At 41.0% G+C, this 23,668-nt stretch overlaps 1 protein-coding gene across 1 annotated transcript; it reads right to left on the reverse strand.

Moving 5' to 3' along the window:
- Positions 1 to 3,626: 3,626 nt before the first annotated feature.
- Positions 3,627 to 10,753, reverse strand: optc (opticin). The gene is made up of 6 exons (XM_076269173.1): positions 10,595 to 10,753; positions 9,328 to 9,496; positions 8,921 to 9,079; positions 7,759 to 7,961; positions 7,120 to 7,215; positions 3,627 to 3,797 (listed from the first exon to the last, which is right to left on the reverse strand). Exons 1-6 carry the CDS (start codon positions 10,751 to 10,753, stop codon positions 3,627 to 3,629), a joined length of 957 nt encoding a protein of 318 aa, XP_076125288.1.
- Positions 10,754 to 23,668: the final 12,915 nt, after the last annotated feature.

The following is a 23,668-nucleotide window of genomic DNA, read 5'->3' on the forward strand; positions in this document are numbered from 1 at the left end:
TGCCGTTATTGATGGCAAAACATGAGTCCGCTCACTCACTCGCCCCCACACTGCTCACCTCCCACACGAGCGCCTGCAGCTAACTATTCCCACCTCTTTTCTTCTTCATCTTCATCACTCTCTTCCTCCTCCTCTCCTCCATTTTTCTTTCTCATCCCTGCCTGCCTTCGTCTGCATACCCGGCACCATGCATATTTGTTCAAAAAGTTGCACTTTTTCCCCCTTTATTTATTTATTTATTTATTTATTTATTTATTTATTTATTTTTAATGACCATAACTTGTCTGATGTCCATTAATCACTCAAATACTCATTTGCATATGGTGGCCATTTCATCAGTTTTTAATTGTCACTGAATTCAGCCGAGTCTCAGCTGGAAGTAATTATACTAACAAAGCTATGACTACACCATCCTTTCCCTTCATTGTTTAGCAAACTAGGTCTATTCTAACCTTTTTAGTTGCACAATGCTTGCATAATTACAGCTTATATTGTTTGACAATTACAGGCAAGACAACTGCAGATTATATTCTCTACAGGGTAAACAGACTATATAAGAAAAGCATAAAATGTAGTAAGACCTTATTTAAGAGCATGCACACACACACACTCCCATCCCCCATACATGTTCACGGGTACAGCTGTGGTGCTCTGCATCTTTGATTCCCATATCATGTACGGTCATTTTCTTCTCCGGAAGTGTGGGTGTGTGTGTGTGTGTGTGTGAGAGTGTGTGTGTGTGTGTGTGTGTGTGTGTGTGAGAGAGTGTGTGTGTGTATTTGTGTGTGTGTTTGTGTGTGCATGCGTGGGTGAGTCTGTGTAGGCAGGCAGTGATGAAGCTGGTTGTGTACGTCTCAGGGAAGGGAGGGGGTGGGACGATCGGGGATGGGGTCTGTGTGTGTGTGTGTGTGTGTGTGTGAGTGTGTGTGTGTGTGTGGCTGTATGATTTGATGGCTGAGGGGTGTGCTTGCTTTCTGACAGGCAGGAGGATGGAGAGGGACGCATATTCTCAGCTCACCCCTGCTTTTCTCACTGTGCCTCCACACACACACACACACACACACACACACACACACACACACACTGCAGCACACTGGCACTCCTCCGCACCAGATGCACCTAGGCACACACTGCAGCCTGCCTGCCTGCACTCTGAGTAGGAGGGAAGCCCCCGGGTCCTCCCAGGCTGTGCAATCGATAGATGAGTGCAGGCAATCTGCAAGGTCACCTTCATGCACAGGGGTGCAGCACAGCAGTAGCAGCAGCAGAGAGAGAGACAGAGAGATTGAGAGAGAGAGAGAGAGAGAGAGAGAGAGAAAGAGGGGGCTAGGTGTTGGGGAGGGGGTGAGGAGTGGGAGACACAGAGAGATTGAGAGAAAGACAGAGAGAGGGAGGGATGGAGGGAGGGAGGGGCTGAATGGTAAGTGGAAAGAGGCAGAGACATTGAGGAGTGACCGAGAGAATCTGAGAGAATTGGTGTGTGCGAGTGTGTGTGGAGGAGAGAGTATTATAACAGACAGTTAATTGGGTGCAAAACATTAACATAAATCCATACATGAGTGATACAGGACAAAGTGAGACGGGAGAGAAGTGAGAGAGCGACTGAGGTGAGACCCTGATGATGCAGAGGGCAGTAAGCTGCACGGCCATCACAGAGCCACCACACCCACAGGTCACGACAGGACAGCGCCACCCCAAGTTTGGCGTGCACGACACGGCATGCCAGATACCGAAGGGTGCAGTGGGTGTGACAGCCACAAGGGAGAACCAGACAGAAGGGAGGCGCCGCACTACACCGCACCGTGCCGGTCCCCTGAACACCAGCCGCTCCCCTCCCCCACGCGCACGTGAGCAGAGCCAATATGGACACACTTTATCCCCACTCCCTTTTTTATGCCATCCATCCCGCTCTCTCTCTCTCTCTCTTTCACACCATTAGTAACCAACCAACAACACACACACACACACACACACACACACACACATACACATGATTTGTGGTGCTGATCATGATGAGGTGAGGGGGAGAAGCGACACATATTATCACTTTTATTCATCAGGTGAGTGTGTGTGTGTGTGTGTGTGTGTGTGTGTGTGTATGTGACTATAATGTGTATATGTGTGTGCGTGTGTGTGTGTGGTTGTGTGTGCCTAATGTTCATGAGGAAGACAGTAAATATGAGACAGAACGTGCGATAGAGAAGGAATGGCAGAGAGAGAGAGAGATGTGTGCCGTGTATACTTGATGACATCTACAGAGGGAGAACACAGGCTGAGGGAGAGGCACTGGGCGGCCCCTGGCAATGCAAGGATGACAAAAGAGATGGAATAAAAAAAGATGAGAGGAAGAAGGCATCCCACTGATCCTCTGCCTGGCCTTGGTTTGATACTCTCCTTTTTAATCCTCCTTTCACTCCCCCTCCCCTCCTCTACCTTTCTCATCCTCTCTCTCTCTCTATCTCTCTCACCCTCCCAGCAGCACACTTTTATCACACTCTTCTGAGATTAATATATCAGCCTTGAACAAATGATCATGGTAAGACTCATTTGTCAAAGAAATTAAGATCACACCGAAAAAAATAGATACTGGTTGCAATGTGTTGTTAGCATCGAGGGAAAACCAGACTATACAGTTGTGATGTCTCCTTTTGGCCTTCTAGTGACTTTTGATTGTTTCCTGTTTAACTCTTGGCATCAGGACAGCACTAATCTGCCTCTGTTTGAATAATAACACACACATTGACGTAACAGTCACTGATTTAACCCTTCTGCTAAGCTCAGTCCAGCAGATTTAGAATTGCTTCACTCTATTATAGCCACAGTAATCAAATCAGGGAGGGGAGTTCCTCAGAGCCAACAGGAATTAGACCTTGATTTCCGCTCTCTGCAATTAACAGAGACTAACACACATCTTCACATATTGATGGAAGACTATTTGAAGCACACACACGCAAACACACACACACACACACACACAGACACACACACAAACAAACACAGAGTCGCTTGTGAGACAAATCACGCACAGAAGCTGTAATTCGATACACGTCACAATCTGTCAACAAAACATTAATTGTTCTCTAAAAGTGCCAAACATTTTCTTCAATACAACGAGGTGCATATTTATACACGTAACATGGGTAAAATGTCAACTTGTCATTTTTAGAGTTGCTATGAAACCAAGGAATCCATCCGCTATATTTGAAGAAAGGCCACCATTTTACATCGAATTAGAAAATCTACAAAATAAAACGCTACAATATGGGGAAATCATATATTCTACAACATTCATATATTTCACTCATTCCTTGAGAGTCATACTCAGATCTGCAGGAGTTGAAATCCCCAGCAGCAGCATCATCAACACTGCACTGTGTAAGATAAATGGGAGAAGTTCCCCAACAAGTGGTGGATTGTGGGTACTACACCAAAAATGTTAACTGACCTTAAAAATAAAGCTTACAGAACACAGGCATCAGTCTCTAATTGTATGAGGCTACTATTCTATTTTACTGAATTACGTAGCACAGTTTATGAAAGAAATGATTACTGTAAGAAGTGAAGAAATGAAACTGTTATTGACTAAATGGTGTGAAATGTGGTGGTGCTCTTGTGGCGTTCTTCCGTTAGTGTGTGTTCCCGACGGGAAGGCGAGTCAGGCACACATAAGCCTGGGGGAAGAGGCTGACATCTAGCGGGTTGGCATCTAGTCTGATGTCCTCCAGATCTCTCCTGACGTAGTGAATGTTGTGGCTATTACAAAAGGTGTCTGCGTGGAGCGTCTGAATGTTGTTGTTCTGGGAATTAAAACAAAAAGAGGACATGGGTCCCATTAGGATAGCCTGCCTTTCTATATTTGTCACCACAATTAGGCTATTGGGTAGTCCCACATAGAGCCAGAACAGAGCAGATAACTATCAGCTTTTGGTTTGTCCTGTAAACACAAAAACACAATGCATCAAACAGAATAGCAAGCTTGCTTCATGTAAATAATAATAACAGAAAAAAGCATGTCAAAGTAACTCAAAACATGTCCCTCTGTGTCTAGTGATCTGTCAGTATTTTTAAAAACATTTCAATCTATTCATGAAGTGGATTCTGGTATATTTTTCTATTGAATAAAATCATGGGCTATTTTAACCTAAGGTAAATCTGAAATTACACTTCAATCCTGATCAAGATTTACATTTTTTTCAACTGCTTACACACTAAATCTTTGCTTGTCACACAATTTTCTAAACATGTCTTTCAAATACCATATCGCCACACCAAATCTGCAAAATCATACACTAATTCTCAGTGTTTGACTTGGTTTTCAATTTCAACAGTGCAGATACTTTAGCGTAATGTTCTACAAAAAGTCGACTTCGCGTAAAACTCTTTTGGTTTTGAGCAACATTGTGTACATGATGTATCCAAAATGTCATATTATGACAAAAGTGTTTATAATGTGAATGTTTGCTTTAGAGATGTGCGTATGACATTTTAAATGTTGTGTGTCATTTTGCTGGAGATTGAGGCATTTTGTGTGAGCAATTGTGGGTTTTGAGTGTAGAGTTTTGAAAAATAGACATAGAGTTTTAAAAACGTGTGTAAACAGTTGTAAAGATGTGTAAGAAGATATACTGTAAGATGTACTGTGTGGTTTTTAACACCTATCCAGTACACACAAACTAATATAGGCTACACAAAAATTAAACTATACACGCCATGCCACACCATATATGCACTCATTCTACAATTCGATGTTATTAGCTATTTTATTACCATATCAAATGTATACAAACACACATCAGTTTGTAACACTGATTCATCTTCAGGCCTTCCTTTCTACATTATTAACCTACTCTATTATCCTCGATCTTGCTGCATTTAAAAGGTCCATTTTAGAGTTGGTCAACCTTATAATGTTTTTCACTCTCATTTTCTCAAATCAACAACACTGAAGGTATGCCACTGCTGATTTAAACATGCAGCACTGCAGGTCTGCAGGTCTCCAGAGTCAAAAGACACAGCCAGTTAGCATGCTAGCAAGCTTACATTAGTGTCAGCTGTGTTGGTGGTCATGTTTGCAAGGTTTTGCGCATTAAATAGTGACGACAGTAGGCCTACACAAAAGAACATAACAAACTCGAGTGGTGTCTGACTGCATAGGAAGAGGTCTCGTTCACATGACAGAGATGAACCCATTGATGAGAATGAAAGCTTTGCCCAAAAAGAAAATGTCATGAGATTAGCCCTGCAACGTGAGGCTGTGTCACTCCAAATACAAATTATCCACATTCAAGAAAGAGCATCTTCTGGATCAATCAATAACATGACCTCAGGGTGGACGGGTCATGTTATTATAGGTCATAGGTCAACGGAGTTCATGGCAGGGTCAGGCAGGTTCTCTGAATCTGTACTGTAAGTTCAGGGTCAATCATTAGCCCCCCAGAGTCCAGAAGAACATCAAGGAACACACACTGGTAATAACTCAGTTTGGACTATGACGTATATCTGTATCATATATAGTACAAATCGGATAAGTATTCATTACAAACAAAATAGAGTTCTCTGTAGATTGTCATAATGCTATACGCTTTCTGCATACATACAAACATAAAATCATTGACTCATGCTGTAGTGGTGTAAATAAAACGGGAAACTATCACTACTGATGCAGACACGTCATGTCTCTATTCACTTGATTTTATCTATGCATGATTTTCTTCAACCATGAAAAGCACAGCTAAACAGATGCATTATCCAACCTGGTCAGCTGCTTAAATGCCATTAACAACTGGATGACTCAAAATTTCCTCAAACTCAATCAAGATAAGACAGAAGCTATTCTCATTTCTACCCCGAATATTCTGAAAAAACTAGAACATCGGCAGCTATCTATCCCCGGCTACAACCTCTGCTGAAGTTAGAAATCTGGGCGTAATACTGGATTCTACTCTCTCTTTCGAGTCACATATCAAAAATATCAGCAGAACGTCTTTCTTCCATCTCAAAAGCATCTCCAAACTCCGCTCCTCCCTCAACTCATCTGCAGCAGAAACACTTATACATGCATTCATTAAATCTAGGCTTGACTACTGCGATGCTCTACTTTACGGCATCCCAGCAAAAACCCTAAATAGGCTGCAGTACAGTATGTCCAAAATTCTGCTGCAAGGCTACTCACCCGCACTGGGATCACATTACTCCCATCCTCCAGCAGGTGCATTGGCTTCCTGCCCACCATGGCATTCATTACAAAATCCTTCTCCTTGTTTATAAATCCCTAAATAAACCTATCAGACCTCCTCACCCCATACCTGCAATCCCGCACCCTTCGCTCTACAGAAACATATCTTCTAGCAGTCCCCACATCTCGGCTTCGCTCCATGGGTGACAGGGCCTTCAGTGTGGCAGGTCCTAAACTGTGGAATGCCCTGCCGCTTGTGATGAGCCAAAGCACATGTATATCCACTTTTAAAACTCAATTAAAACACATCTTTTTAGCTTAGCTTTCCTGTCAGCCCCCTGATTTCTACTTGCACTGCCTCTTTTATTTTATTTCCCCTGTTTTTATGTCTTACACTTGGTCTTCACTTTGTGTTCAGTGTACTATTGTATGCCCTCTGAGGGTGTTTTATGTTTCCTCTGCATCTTGGTATTTTATGTACCTTGCATCCATGTCCAACTTGTGTTTGTGTCGTTCCTATATGCTTGTTCTCTCATTGTCCCTGCCTGAATGTACTGTCTACACTGTCAGTAAATCCAACCATGGATGTGATTGCATGCTCTATGTACCTTGCCAATTGTACAGTGTCCTTGGGTACCTTGAAATGCGCTTTTCTGAATTAAATGTATTATTATTATTATTAATAAATGTATTATTATTAAAACTAATTTCCCATCAGTTAACTTCATACCTCTAGAGAAAGACCTAATTAAACCACACACCTAATAAGAGACAAAAGACAGACCTGGGTTCATAATGACTTGGCCTCATGTTCAAATCTGCATGACAGATCATTAAAAGTATATCTGGGCATGACAGAATATGGGGATTTTCTTTCTCTAGAGTCATCAACAACAGTCACATGGTTCTCTCCTAGTAATTTGTTCAGAATTCGGATAACTTACCTGGAGATGGAGTGCTCGCAAGCTCTCGGGCAGCGGAACAGGGATGTAGTCCAGTAGGTTCTTGGACAGATACAGGAACTGTAGGTTGTTCATATCCTGAGGGGGGATTCCTGGCAGTCAGTAATTAGACCACAAAAACAATGCTAATGGCTTGATTCATGCCAGCATTTAGCTAGTGGTTACTGGACTGCCTTATGGTGGTGTCAGGTTCACACACCACACTTATTTTCAGCACCAGAGGTTTAGCTTTGAGGTTGTTTTCCAGTCATAATTACTGCATATCAAATAGCAACTGGGATGTCTGCTCTTTGAACCACATAATATGTCTACTCTGTAGACCAGCAGTTAAATAGAATACAAATGAGGAAACAATAAGCCAGCAACCATTTTGGATGACTGCAAATTCTGTGAAGAACAGTTTGATTGGTAAACAAACATTGTTTTCAGGAACATTGGGTTCTTATCTGTCATCCAAAGGTCAATTAAATTGCACCTATTTAAAGATCAAGGTTAATATTCATCACAAGACCCACTTAAACACGTCAGGGCATTGTATGGTTGAGATTTGTGGAAAAACAAATATCACTTGCAAGGCCACAAGAAGAAGTTTGGGACTACGTTTCTCCATTTACTCCTGACCTTAAAGGCTTCGTCGTGAATTCCAACACTTTTCAGCTGGTTGTTGCTGACATCCAAATACTTGAGGGTTTTGGGGAGTTCTGGTAGGGCCTGAAGACGATTGTCCGGTAGGAGTAGATCTTGTAGCTGGGACATGGACCGGAAAGCATCCTCCTCAAGAGAAGAGATCTGGTTTCCCGTCAGGTCAATGCGTTTCAGCTGATCTAGAAAGTAAAGAAACAATTGACACTAGTTCAGTGAGCATTTATTGAGAAATAATAACATATTATTTAAAGGATAAATAGTTATGTGCTCCTAATAGTAATCAGTACACTGAACTACAGTACCCACTGTATTTCAAGCTTCCTAATTTCAACAAAGAAACCTTTTGACCTATGCAAGTTGATTCAAACTGTAGTGACAATGTTTCTACATATTAACTGTGCATTCTGTATTGCATTGCAGTAAAAATATATGGTAACACTTTACTTGACGGGTGAGTTCATAACACATTCATAGCAGCTGTCATAAACTGCACATAAAGCATTCTTGACTGTTTCATGAGACATGACTCAACATTCATACCAAACCTTTCATGAATGTTGAAGACAGAACTAGCCTACATTCAGCTGACCCGCATTTGTGTAACCTGGATACCATTGATTTAATCTCTCCAGCCTTTGTAAATATTTCATGAATATCTTATGAAGTCTACATCGAATGTCACTTTACTATACAAGTTGTGAAGTATTCGTAATCACTGAGTTTAACACTGGGAGGTAATCTAGCCTACATTCAGCTGACCCGTATTTGTGTAACCTGGAACGGTTGGACATTCCCAGTAGCAAAAGATGAGAAATCATCTGCAAAGGTTACATCATGAAACAAATACATTTTTATGAAACATAAATTATTTGCTTGACCATGTTCTGTCTTTTTGGCACTGGAGTAGCCCATTGACTCAGATGTGACGTGATCAGGTAAGAGGTTTTGAACAAAAACAGCAATGCTGCTTTGCGTTTGGGACTTTTATTTTGACAAGTTGTCGTCGTTCTGTCTTCCACATTCATGAAAGGTTTGGTATGGATGTATGTATGAACTCACCCGTCAAGTAAAGTGTTTATATATACAGTATATTATTGTAAAAAAACAAGCTCAGTTTCAGTGAAAATGCTATTATTACTCAAGTTGGCAAAGTCCCTGGTTTGAACTTGTTGGATCTTGTTAAAGCGGGCATAGAAGTGAGTGGTGTCCTTCGGCAGAGGAGGGATCTGGTCCAACTCAGCATCGTCACAGTAAACACTGCCACTTATACATACACACAGCAAACAGGTGGGCATGTCTGTGGAAGAGACAACATTAGTTTCAACAGTCGACAAAATTAAAGGATTTTCAAGAACACCATGTGTTACTATGACCCTATTTTCTATGTGAATACATTGTTACCCCAGTCTCTGTCTTTACATTTGCCCTTTAACTTTTTTCCGAGTGAACTCCAGATGTGTCCATAAAGAAACCCAGAGAGAGCTGAACTGAAAGGATTAACATGATGAGTGAAGAAATGTAAAGTTGAACAAATTATTAATTCACCTAATCCAGTTTCTGGGCCAAACAGTCCTGGGGCAGTAAAGACTAGGGTGGGAGGGGTGGAAGCTTGGGTGGGAAGAGGAGGCTGAGTGACCTCTGCTTCGACATCAGAGTCAGGGATGATGGCAGGTGGCTCAAGGGTGGGAGGGGGAGCTACCGTGCCCACTTCAATCTAAGGGGCAGAATATAAAAGCAAGACATGAAGCACATGAGGTTAGTTTCACAGTTGGGGTAAGCGCTTTGATTCACAAGGCCCTAAAAAAATTTGGTTACATTTTACTTGACAGTATCGAGATAAGAGTGACATGACACTGTCATGAACGTGTCATAAACAAGTCATAAATGTTTGACATAACACTTCTGTTATTAAATGACATTCGGTTTTCGTCATAACAATTTAGGGTTAGGATTAGGCAGGGGTTAAAGTGTGGGGGGGGGGGGGACGCAGTTCCGCCACCTCAGATAAATTAATAATAAATATATTCTTTCATACCAATGATATAGCACAATGATATTGTTAAAATAAATGGTGAGTTAATTTTTGCGTGTACAGAGGTGACCAAAAAGTATTGCAACACCACAATACTCAATATGTTGTCCAACGGTCAGTCATTTTTCCCCGTTGCACCAACACTGAATTTTAAGGTTCCCCCACCTGCCAAATCCCACTTTAACCACTGGGATTAGGTGGGGTTAGGATTAGAGTTAGGGTTAGGGTTAGGGTTTAGGGTTAGGGTTAGGGTTAGGGTTAGGGTTAGGTTTAGGTTTAGGTTTAGGTTTAGGGTTAGGGTTCATGTGTCATGTCACTCTTATGTCAAAACTGTCAAGTAAAGTGTTACCAAAAAAATAAACCCTCTTGAAATATCATTATTCAACATCCATAGAACAAAATTTTTCATGGCAACTGGTCATTGCCAATTCTTATATACGTTCAATGCTATAGGTGCATTTGGAGTGGACATCTGAAACAAATGTAGTTTGATTGGCTCTTTAACTGGTGAATAAATGTATTGACTAGGGGTGGGCCATGAGCAAATCCACACTGTGTTTCAGGCGCAAGGAAAACAGGCGTGCACTTTGATTGGCTGCTGAGCTCAAATATCAACAACATTTTGGTGAAAAAGAGACCTCATCTTTAAGGTTGTGGCCATAGGCTACATTTTGCAGGGTAATTGAATGTGCTTACTATTTTGTGCTTTATGACCATTAACAGTGAATCTTGGCACCTATTTTCTATGCATTCCTAGCATGTGATCGTGGCTGACCTCACCTCCTCATAGTCGTAGCCCTCTGCAAAGTTCTCCAGATCCCAGAGCCCCTCATCATAATTCTCTAGGTCGTAGATGACTGGATCTGAATCCAGTGGCGGGGCACTGTCACTCCGTACAATCAGACTCAGGGCCACGAGGAGAGCCGTTAATAGCGCCATCTGTAGGGCATACAGAGAATTACCTCAGAAGGACATCTGATGCTTCAGTCAGTGCAGTGTGGACAGATGTGGAGTGAGTGAGACCAGTAAATAAAATGACCCATGGAAATAAATGTGCAGAAAAACCTTGTATAATTTTTTCTTGTATCATCTCAGTTTATGGTGCCTTACATGACAGTTATAAGACCTTTGGGCAGCCGTGGCCTACTGGTTAGCACTTCGGACCTGTAACCGGAGGGTTGCCGGTTCGAACCTTGACCAGTAGGCACGGCTGCTGTTGATGCAGGCAGCTCACTGCACCGGGATTCGTGTGTGCTTCACCTCACTGTGTGTTCACTGTGTGCTGCATGGGCGGACTGGCCATCTGGCATACCGGGCATTTTCCCGGTGGGCCGACGCACCTTTTGGGCCGATAGAATAGGCTATAGGCCTATATATAATTTAATCATTTTGGCCAACGATCGGCCCAAATGAAGGACAATCAGCGGCCCATTGGTTACATTTCCATATTGACACTCGACTGATCCAATAACAGCTCACGTCAGGCCCCACCCCTCGCATTTTGGCTCAGAGCCAGGATTCTGTGAGCGTCAAAAGTTAAAGTTGCCTACATGAAATTGCGGCGGGTGCCGGTAGTGACAATAGTGCAAAAGTAACACCATGTAGAAGCTTCAAAAATACAATATTGCAAGTAGGCTAGCATATGTCAGCAACATGTTGAAGTTCGTTGAGTTTGAACGAGGATGTAAGCAAGCATACAGAGCAGAGGGACAGTGAGCAGGTGGTGGAGCCTACAGTAGTTGAGGCTACATGATAAGAACTCAGTGGTGGAGCAGGTAGGCTAAGTGTGACATGCCATGCTGACGATGATGATTATGATGACGTATTAATTGCGATAATGTAATGATATGGTAATGATAACATAGTAAGGCCGTGCTGTGATTAGGCCTATAATAACAAATAGCGCGACTTAAATGTTCTAAATGAATGATTTGCAAACCTGGACAGCAAAAGAGTGTCAAATCAATGTTGTTGGTCAGATTGATCAGTTTCCGTCAGACGCCCAAAATTCAACATCGATGGCATGAGTGGTTAGCCTGACGAGCCAGACCCACATTAAAATGTAGGGTCTGGGCACTCACCGTTCGCAGTGCTCAGTCCGAGGGGCGGGATAATCGGTTGTCTTTCAAATTCCCTCTGCACGCAATATGACAGCGCTGAGTCCCATGCGTTTTCCCACCAGCGGAACTAGTTGGCTAGTTCAAACTTTTGCCATCTTAAAACAAGCTTAACTCGTGTCACACTGTTGGCCAACAGCAACATCCATCTTCTTTGTTTTCAAGTAGCAGGGAATTCAAGCCAAACCGTTGCAACTCTGCCATCAATCATTATGTTAAGCCCGCCTAACGACTCTATACACGATTTGATTGGCCTGATAGAAGTTTAATTTTTCGAGCTCACAAGCCAACTAGACTAGCCCTGGAAGCAAATGTAATTTGCTGCCGCTAGGGTGCGTCTAGATTTCTAGGCTAATGAGTGGTGGTTGGTCTCCCAAAGTAGAGCATCGAAAGGGTTCTATCTTGGAAGGGTTATCATGGTAAAGATGGGCTAAAAGACTTTAGACTGACAGAAATGTAGGCTACAAAACGTCAAATCATATTCATGCACAAGCCAACTAAGCTATTATATACAGTGACCTATACGATAGGCTACTGGAAGACATTTAGATAATTAGTTAATGTAGCTATACTGTTCCAATGTAGGTAGGTAGTATAGCCTACAGGAATAAAATATTTCCAGCAACAGCCCTGTTTATTTTGTGTTGTTTCAGTTGTCCTACAGTGATTAATGTCTACGACAATCTAGGAAATTTAGCTTTTTACACATAGGCTTCAGTAACTGTTTAGTGCTGCTGTCAGTTGAGCATTGTATAGTTTAAATGTAGCCTATTGAATCATTTGAAATGATACTTTGAATTCAAACAGAAACTCTTCTTTAATAATTGCTTGTATAGCCTACTTGAATATGGAGATCATGTGCTCCATGGCTACCTCTGATATAAGGGTAATGCAAAGATTTTGTATTTAAAGTAATTAGGTGTACCCGACCGATTTGAGGGCCGCTTGGGCCAAATATGCCAGGGCCGATTTTTGGTCCCAGTCCGCCCCTGGTGTGCTGTGTGTGTTTCACTAATTCATGGATTGGGATAAATGCAGAGACCAAATTTCCCTCACGGGATCAAAAGAGTATATATACTTATACTTATACTTATACTTATACTTATACTTATACTATACTGTAGTCTTTCAGTCACAGGCGGTAGAGATTTTAGTTGACAGCCTTTAAGAGGAAGGTTTCGAAGGAATTTGGTTGCAGTATTTGTGATCTGCACAGTCCCCAGACTTAGGCAGTTGTTCCAATGTTTACTTGACCCTTGGCAGCCACCTCTGTGCCCTACCCTAGTCACATGGGAGAATATGTCTATGTTTGTGTTACATTAACATTACAATTTTGGTTAAAGGAAGTTTAAAACAAAACAACCAAAAAACATTTTTCTCAACACAGTATTGTAATGGAGATCAAGCTCAAACTTCTTTACAACAATGTCAGAGTAATAAATAATTCTGAGAGGACCTAGAGAGCTGACCTTCGGGACCCTGTTTAAATTGAAAGAAGCTATTATCGGGTGTTTTGAAGACCTCAGAAAGAATGTTTGCCTTGGAGGCTGACACAAATGTGTGAGTGGAATCTAAACCAATGCTGGAAATGTAACAGTAGCAGACTATGGAAAGAGTCCAAAGAAGAACTAATCAATTTAGCAAAGTTGACGTGTACTAAAGTTCTCTAAGTTGTCCTTTCTCAATTTTGATCTGAGGCAAAACACACCTTAGCATCCACTGCACACCCTCATCTCATCCACCATATATTACATATAAACCTATATGTAAGACTGTATAAATGCCGCTGAATAAATGCAATCCTGGTGCTGTATATTATATGAGAATAAATAAGATGACACTTTTATCCTCCTCCTCTGCTGGTCCCACAAGATCCCATAAACATGTTTTTTGTTGTTGTTGTTATTGTTGTTTGTTTTGACCAGAGGAAACAATTTCTTAACCAATCAAATACAATAAAGCCACCAGAAACATTGCACATTTTTTTGTTACACTGCACATTTCAAACCTGAAATTAAAGCAACATACCTTGAGTGTTTTCTGTGTGTGTGAGATTAGTCCAGTCCCTGTGGAAGTGGCCAGGCTTTGCGAACCCCTGGTGTTGTAGCCTCAGAGTGTCGCAGACACACTCTGCAGGCTGTCAATTATCAGTAGAGGCCAGAGAGAGGCCAGGATGGCCAAGAGAAGAAAGCCAAAGGGGGGTATGACCAAAGCACAGGTCATTTGAGTCAGTGTTTGTTCAGCTGTAACTAATTCAATCCGCCTCAATATTTTCAGTCCACTCGCACTTCTGTCTTGTTTGGGCGCTAACTCTTATGAACAGGTTACTTCACATGAAGATAGACAGGCGCAGAGCAAACAATTTGTATGATCCTCTCATATTTGTGTGTGTATGTGCATGTTTATTTAGACACTCTGGTCTGCGAGACTGAACCGCCTTACATGAAGAACTTCAGTGTGCATTGTCCAGAGTGAGTTAAAATAAAGTTATAAAATAATGTTATTCGATCAGATATGTAACATTCACAATAATGATGACAAAGGTTTTTTTGCCCTCTGGGTTAAGCCAGACTAAAGGATGCCTGCCAAGAGTGAGTGCTGTTCGAGAATCTTCCCTGCTCTCCAGAAACGATCCTCTCACTTCTCTTTTCTCTCATGCCATGGAGAAAAAAAAAATAATTGGGGGAGTTTACAGTGCCACGAATACCAAGCATTCTTTTATTTTTACCCAACTGGCTTCCTCTCCAGCTCTCACAATGGCCAGCCACATATTTAGCATCAGTGATGAGGCCATGAGACATTCTTGTCTTGCCAGATAGCACTATACCTGTTGATTGAACGGATTCTATAGATTTCATTCTTTGCAGGAAAGAAGTAGAGCAAATATGCAGCCTATTTTGCCAGCACTGTCCCTTTCAATGAATGCACAATCACATGGGTTGACAAGCAAAAACACACTGATCTTGTAGAACAGTGTTTCCCAAACTTTTTTTCTGGGGACCCACTTTTTAAAAATGACAGACCATCGCGACCCATTTCACTTCAAATCTACCCTGCAACCAACAATATTGTTTTAGGCCACAGGTTCTCCAACTTTTCTATGCCTTCCCAAACCATACATTGCTATAGGATCTAGATAGATAGATCCTGCTTTGAACACGGTTGTGTTGCATTTTGAGCACCATCAGCGTGAAAAGTTGGAAATGACTACTGAAAAGATACGTTTTAATGCGCATCCGAGAGTTTGGGGAAATTCTCGCATGTTGCGCAGTCGTCATTCGTCAGCATAAGCTGTTCCTGTATTTCAAAAAATTAAATGTTGTAGGCTACACCTACGTTGCGTTGCAGACAAATGGGTCCATAACACTGTGGACGTCAATTCCGATGTAAACAGCAAATAACTCAAGTTGTTATTGTATTGTTGTATTATATTATATTGTATAGGCCTAGTCGTTATATCAGAACAAGAGGCTTTTGCGCAATATAGCCGGAAGAATGTGCCTTTACTTTGGAGAATAGTGTTTAAAATGTCCATTTAAATTGTAGCCTAATAATGCACTGTTTAAATCAGAAATAAGAATGTGAGGAGGTTGCTATTAACTTTAAAGATTGCATCTACGATCGAAACTATCTACATGCAAATTGAATGGCATTATGTCCGGATGTCTGCTTTAGTTGACAGCACGGTCACTAGATTTTAATCGGTAAAGTTGAGGAGCTGGTATCTGTTAATGTTCGTGCAAATAAGCGGATTCATGTCCCTTGTAGGCCTAGTTTGCAACTGCGAGGTATAGCCTACATGGCAGGCGTCCCACAGAACGGTTTCATTTTGAGAGGTAGATATCCATGCTCTGGCACCCCCTCTGCGATGCGTTCGTCCCCCAGTTTCATGCGCCAGTTTGAAAGCTTTTATGACAAAACCGTGACTGTGGTAGTTAACAAACTACATCCTAATAGAAAACTGTTAGCTTTCCTGGTATCAAATGACAAATGGCATCAGTTAGGCCTATAACACAACATAAATTGTGCTGGCAACCCAAATAAAATCTCCTGCGACCCACCCGTGGGTCGCGACCCAGACTTTGGGAAACACTGTTGTAGAAGTACTATGTTTCTGGGTGGATCCAAAGCAACACTTGAAAAGTTCTTCCAAAGAAAAACTTCTCCAGCTAAACTACTTGTCATACATGGATTTTGACAAGAGAGTACATTTCTACATGCTTCAAAAGCAAAAGTTTATTATTAGTTTGCCTGATTCAAAACTTATTTTGTTTAGACAGTAGCACCCACTTCAAGGGAGAAACAGAAAACCAACAATGTCATGTAATAACACAAATTCTGGTTTAATAGTTCCATGAACAGACTGTTTGAAAACAAATATATAAAAAGACAGAAATAAGTTATTGCACAACAACACTGGATATTTACAACAGCCTTTGCTCAATTCAATTTTCTTGCTAAATGTATTATGCGTAAGTATGGAAGCCAGTGCATATTTTTTTGTGCCAAAATACAACTGAATCAGTCAGCTACAGTTGTGATGTGTATGTACACATAACAAAATGGTATGTATGTTAATACTGTATGTGATCTAATATGACCTAACCAACCCAACCAACGCCCTTAAAGGTGTAGGTTTTTGAACATTCTAAGTTCCGCAACAATTGAAGGTTCTAAAATTCTATGTTGAATTCAATGAACCCAGATATTCTTTAGAACGTTCATTTCTCAAAATTCCCGTCACACCGGTGTGATGGTACTCCTTTAAGGGTTAAACTCATTTACCTAAGTATACAAAGCCATTACTTTGACATCAACATGTTGATTTGTAATGGCAATAACAAGGCATTAAAACAATTATCTTTCTGCTTACAACTCTTTTTAACAATGTTTGATGTGAATAAATATGAATTTAATTTCGAAATAGAATATTGCATTAAAAGTAGGATGCTCCTTTACATCAGTTTCAAATATGGAAAGAGATGTTATTTCTTGTCAGTGATGGATTGTTGTAGTTCATATAAATGATACAACACTTTTGTTTATTTAGTGACACATTGGTTCTGTTAGAGTTAATGCCTTTACCTTCACAAACGTCACCAAGAGCTTGTTGTTAGCCTTGATGATAGAATAATTGGGTTTGTGAAACTCTGTGTTTACATGTCAGCATTAAACCCAGTGGGTAATGTCTCTGTAAAGTTTTAATGCAATGCAATTTGTGTTAATGTACTGTGATGCAGGCACAGCGTTATGGGTGGGCCTGATGGGCCTAGGCCCGTCCACTTTTCAACAGGCCCACCCAAAACCGATTTATTTATAAAAATATTTCGTTTTCAAAACTATTTTTAAAAGCTGGTCATGTCCATGTTGATGTTTCTGCGCAAGTTCAGCAGACAGTGCCAGATACATGAGGTTCTGGGTCGGATGTAGCTTGTCAGTATGCTAGGCTAGCTCCAAGTGATCTGAAAGTGTGAAAATAATTTCGAATAAAGGACAGTGTTGCTTTTTTTTTTCAATGCAGCAAGCTTTGTTGATTTTGTGATGCTTGATCTGATTTGCATTAACATTACATTTTAAAGGGATATTCCACCATTTGGGGAATCACACTCATTTTCCACCTCCCCTTGAGTTAAACAATTGATTTGTACCTTTCTCCAGTTCTCCAGCCGTTCTCTGAGTCTAGCAATACCAGTTTTAGTTCCAGCCTAGCATAGATCATTTAATCTGATTAGACCATTAGCTTCTTGCCTGCTAGTATCACATTTAAAAGTGACTAAAATTTCCGGTAATTTTCCTATTTGAAACTTGTCTCCTCTCAAGTTAGAAAGTGTAATAAGACCAACAGAAAATGAAACGATTTTCTAGGCTGATTTGACATGGAACTATACTCTCATTCCAGTGTAATAATCAAGGAACACCATAGGCACAGCCGCACAATTATATCATTCAGCACTTGAAAATAGTCCCCGTAGGCTAACTTCCAGCAACAGGGTTTAGCTGCAGCAGACAAACTAGTTAGTGACTGGATTATTACGCCTGAAGGAAATCATGAAGGCAACAATGACAAGGAGGTGGTGGAGTTATCCTTTTCTCGTCAATTAGGCTAGCCTACAAGTTCAGGTTTGTTATCAGCCTCACTAGCCTACAGTGTAATTTTGGAGCTGGCCAAACAGTGCTGGCCTATAGGCCTACTTTGCCTTTGTAAAAAACGAAATTAGTGAGTATTCAATGATTCATAACAAACCATATAATGCATCTTGCTATTTAAAATCCACTCTGCTAGGTGGCTATATAGTTAGTTTCTAATAGCAATCAGAAAATGTGAAGATAGCAACAATATTATTGTTCATATATTCAATCAATGTGGCGCAAATGAGGCTTGAGTCGGTGGATCAATTTATGAAAAGTGAGCAGCAAGTCAGGCAAAATGGGAATTATGAGAACCCTTTAGATTCTATGGGCTAAGCCCTGAATGTTTTCAACTGCCCTGCGTATTGATTGAAACTGCAGGGCAGTATTGTTGATCTGTATTGTTAAAACAAATGAAATATTCAACCTCATATTATACAAGGGCAATTCCACACAAAACTGTCACATCCATAACGCCAACACAATGTCATGGTATTTAGTTGCCGTTATGTTAAGTGTTCCCTTAATTTTTTGAGCAGTATATTTGAAGAGCATCAAGCTATTAAATTGGCGTGTTAAGTGTTCCCTTTAATTTTTTTGAGCAGTATATTTAAAGAGCATCAAGCTATTAAAATCTCTATTATGTAAGCACAGATCATATAACAGTACTGTATATTAGTCAGTCATTTTTATTAGGTTAAACAGTGATTTAATAAAGTTTTTTATGTAAGCCCATCCACAATTGGTCTGGCCCATCCAAAACTGGAATCCTGGCGCCGTGCCGGCTGTGATGACTGGCTGGGCACAACAAAAGATTGTTTTTTTACTGCTCTGTAAACAGGCCATCTCAACAGCTGACTTCAGTTGATCCTGTCTGAGAATTTACTGACATCTATTTGACAGGCACCGGTCAGTACACACAGGGCACTTCTTGTGAAGGATGCCTTCTAGTGGAGGGGGAAGGGGAGGAACAGGACACACACGCACACGCACACACACACATTCTCAATAAGTCTCAGTTATTTAGGCTTCAAGCAATTACCTTGCTAATTGCTAATGACTTAGTTTGAAATGGTAATCACTGGCAGGGAAAAGGAAGAAAGTGCCATTTATTTCATTCTCATTTTAATTACCACAATGGCCAAATAGAGAATATCATTCTGGAAGCGCTATTTGGAGGACATTTTTTTCATATGGAGTGGTGATGCAATATCTCTAAGAGAATTCCATAAATACATGAATGATAACCAGCATCTGAATTTTACCACCTCAGTCGATGTCAGATTATTTTTTTTAACATTTTAATTGAGAGAGAAGGTAATATATTCAAATAGCCTGGCTAGCGCCACCACTTCTCAATGAGACGTGGTCTGGGAACCAAACGTTCATTTTCTCGTATTTGAAAAAAATGCCCAGATCCGTTTATTGGGTGCCACGGATGTCTATCAAATGCGTCTGTGCATAGCTCATCATCGTCTTGCTTTCCCCCTTGTTCTGTGATTGGTCGCCTATCTCAGGCGAAAATTTGCTCCATGGTCTCCAGGCTTAACCTGGCCCTAGCCAGATGAATGTTGTTCCGCTTAGCTCCACCTAGCTTCACTCACATCCATCTGGAACCTCTTCCATTGAGAGTGATTTCTCCAACCAACTTTATGGTTTAGCCAATCAGGACGCAGGGCGGGAGTTTCATAGATGTGACATAGCGTAGAAGCGACTGTGAGACTGTTATCAGCGTCACGGGTTGGCTTCGATGTGAGTGGTTGAAGTAGCACGTCAATAGATGACGGACAAGTGGCTTATTCAATCATATGCAAGCATTAGGTCCAGCCTTCTGAAGCAACACTTCAATGGATCGGTTCCAGATGGATGAGTGGAGCTAGGCGGAGCGAAATTCATCTGGCTAGGGCCAGGTTACTCCAGGCTGCCTTAGCAGCGTGAATCAAATCGCGCGCAAGGCAGCATGGGAACACCCAGGCTAATATTAAAAACTAACCTCTACCGAAAAAGTACTGATAAAAACTCCTTGTTACATGGAGGGTCATATCACCCTACAGTGCTAAAAATAATTTGCCCATTTCTCAATTCAATCGTATCAGAAGGATCTGCAGTTCAGAGGAGGATTACTAATCTCAATCTACAATACTATAGGACCATTTCAGGCAAAGGAAATACAAGGAGCATTGGGTCACAGAGGCGTACAACCGTCTTAAAAACAGATCTCAGATGGAACGTCTGAATAGAAAAAAGGAGAAAAACTCGGATCCCAGAATTACCTGTATCCAATATTCACCTGTAAGCAGAGATATCCAAAAAGTTTTGAGTAATCACTGGCATATTATGGAAACAGATCCTACACTAAAAAAATGTGTTTAAGAAACCACCACCCCCCCCCCCCCCCCTCCTTCTGGTAATTACAAATTTGGAAATTGCCACCAGTGCAACTACACACACAGAACCCAATCATTCAACCATCCCCATTCAGGAAAGAGTAACAAAATATGTAAGGTGTGATCTCCTGCAACACTAGAAATGTAATCTACCTATTGAAATGTGGTTTGGCATATGTGGGAAGAACATCAAGAGCACTGAAAATCAGAATCACTGAGCACCACTGTGCCATCCACAACCATGACAAAAAAGCTCAGTTGCTATACATTTCAAAGAGGCCAAGCATAATGTAGCATCATAATATTGGTATAGAAGCTGTGAAATGCCCCAGAAGAGGTGGGGATATAAACAACTTGCTCCTTAAACAGGAACTATGGTGGATTTTCACACTAGATACACTCACCCCTAGGGGGCTTAATGAAGAGTTCAGTATCAGACCGTACCTGTGATAGATTGGGATACTAAATGGAACTCTGTTGTAGGATTAAAGGCCTTGAATGATGATGTTTACATAGGATCTGATGAATGTGATATATGTACTTTTGTGTAAAGATATGTGTAGTCTCTAATATTGGTGTCATCATGTCTAAGGTCTAGACTCTAGAGATCATTCGGTAACACTTTACTTGACAGTATCGACATAAGAGTGACATGACACTGTCATGAACATATGACACTGTCATGACACATGAACCCTAACCCCAACCAACCTAACCCTAACCCTAACCCTAATCCTAACCTCTAACCCTAATCCTAACCCTAACCCTAACCTTATCCTAACCCTAATTTGTTATGACAAAAACCAAATGTCACTTAATAACAGAAGCTTTATGTCATAAACGTTTATGACTTGTTCATGACACATATAACATATAATAAATAGCTTATAAGGTGAGATTGACCTGCTTAAAACTAATGTCAAACAACATGCCACCTATGTTGCTGATTGGGTGCTCTCTATGTGTAGCATACTGTATTTACAGTCTAATTAAGAGCTGAACAGCGTGGGCTGTGGATGTTGTGATGTTGTGCTCATGGTATCAAAAGCAGGTTTAGTGGAATCTTCAGTTTGCATAGGCCTATTCATACACGGGTTTCCCGTTTACCAACAAAACTAGATGCGCGCGCAGCCGTGGGGCACGTTATAAACTTAACCTAAATAGTCGGCTGCTGTAAGCTGCAATCTGCTGTAAGCTAACATCTCATTTCAGACTATATTTCAAAGTTTGCCGTTCATTTGCATTATTAATATAACATTGTATTTTGTAAGTTTTGGCGAAGACATGCATTCCGTTATATTGAACATATTTAACATTCTCTAACCATCATGATTTCGAATTGGTGCAGTTTTCAGCACAAACTCATTTTATTCTTCTGCTCTTTTGCATTGCTCTATGCTGTTCTATGGTGCTTTCTGCCTCTTGGTTGCGCACACATTTTTTTGTGACGTTGCATAGAAATACATGTATAGTTTATGACGTATAGGATTAATTCTATCAAGGTCGGATTTGGTTATTGATTGCCTGTTCCATTAAGATGCCTTTCAGTGACTGTGTAGGTAAGTATTTCTTTGTGGCCTGATTTATCCTGTTTTGTGTTTGTTTAATTTGTACACACATTTCTGTCTTTTCAAAGGTATATGATGAACCTGTGTGACCTATCGGGTTAGGTCCAGTGGGTCTTAATTAGCCCATTTCACAAGATGGGGTCGCTGTGTAAATCAACTTCCTGTGGAACAGCACAGTCCCATAGACAGCAAAAGAAAAGTCCACAGGAAAGACAAAAGCAGGAAGACGTTTTACCCTGCCAATTAAGGCATCATTAACATCAACGAGGCCGGACACCTGGACACTGTGAAATAGGCTTATTCCTTGGGTGGTGCAGTCAACACTAAATTCCCTGTCATGCTACAGTACATACAGACCCACAGACATATTATGTCTCAGATTCTGACATTATGACATAATGTGTCTGTGGGTGAGAGTGGATGGAAGTGTATGTAAGTCTGTGTTATAAAACCTTAAATCAAAACTTAAATCAAAACTTGTACATAAGGATTCAGATGATTACTTGTTGAAGTATGTACTATTTGAGGTAAGTATAGGCTACCTCAGCTAAACCTTTCTATATCTAGTAGATTGGCCTTCTGTGCCCTTTACAAAGTCATCAATTGTAATGTGATTATGGAAAGGTAATAGCTTAAAATTAGTCGCCGAGACAGAAGTATATTGACTACTGGTTAAGTAATCAAATTAAAGAGGCCGTCCTCAATGAGTACCATGGAGACTATATGATAATCCTGTCAATAATGGGTCTGAAACCAGGAAGTCTGGTAAAAATAGCCCTCACCTGCCCTGGAAGCCTGCACATGACATTTATAAGACACCCTGTGTCATTTGTCAAGTTGTCAAGTTGCAGTGTTTGCGAAGTTGTCAAGTTCATAAGTGTGATGATTGAATATGTTTCAAATATGCATAGGGGAGAATATTTGTTTGAGTGATGGGATAAAATTACTGTAATGCTCCAAAAGTTACAACCACTACCACCACCATCATCATTAGTGTGTGTGTGTGTGTGTGTGTGTGTGAGTGAGTGTATCTCTCTCTTGCTTAGACATTTTCAACATTCCCATGGGAAATCGATGGATCTGCCAAACCCACAATTATACTGGAAATGAAGTTACTTGTTAAATACACCTTCACAAACAACAAAAAGGTAAGCACACAGAACACTGCTTGCCAATAATGCCTGTTGCTGGTCTTAGAAAATAGACCTCTTTGACCAACAAGCCTTGCTTGTTTGAGTGTGACAATGCTTATTTTGCTATGCTTATAATGCTTATAGTATGACACTGTCGTGCTCATGTATGTGTAGAGATTCCAGTCCGTTTAGTATCAGACAAGCAGACAAGCTATTTCAGTTAGGATTGCATCCAGCTGTGCCGTCTCCTCAAATTCTTCAGGTATGCCAAGAAAGCACACTGGCCGAAAACGTTCTTTCTGTTTACACAATAAACCACCCTGCTCGCTTGTACACTGTGGGTATGAGGACTGGCATGCCTAGCATTGCACACCCAGTGCCAGGCTCTCCTCTCTCCTGCCTCGGACGCTCCGAGATAACAGGAGGGAGCTGATCTCAGCAGCCAGCACAGAGATATGCATCAACAGAGCATGGCTTTATCATCTCCCTGTGAAAAGAAGTGATAACATGTTAGCGGTGT

This window comes from Alosa pseudoharengus, unplaced genomic scaffold (assembly GCF_046254945.1).
Source record: "Alosa pseudoharengus isolate Yale_2024_CS ecotype anadromous, Long Island Sound unplaced genomic scaffold, YU_APseudo_1.1 YU_APseudo_1.1_scf_5, whole genome shotgun sequence".
NCBI classification, from domain to species: Eukaryota; Metazoa; Chordata; class Actinopteri; order Clupeiformes; family Clupeidae; genus Alosa; species Alosa pseudoharengus.

What these genes read in the sequence shown, in the direction of transcription:
- optc (XM_076269173.1), bottom strand. Translation starts at nt 10,753, where the DNA reads ATGGCGCTATTAACGGCTCTCCTCGTGGCCCTGAGTCTGATTGTACGG. An exon ending in TGGCCCAGAAACTGGATTAG is followed by an intron (nt 9,080 to 9,327) that starts GTGAATTAATAA and finishes TCTCTTCCACAG; the next exon opens with ACATGCCCACCTGTTTGCTG. An exon ending in TTCACGACGAAGCCTTTAAG is followed by an intron (nt 7,216 to 7,758) that starts GTCAGGAGTAAA and finishes ATCCCCCCTCAG; the next exon opens with GATATGAACAACCTACAGTT.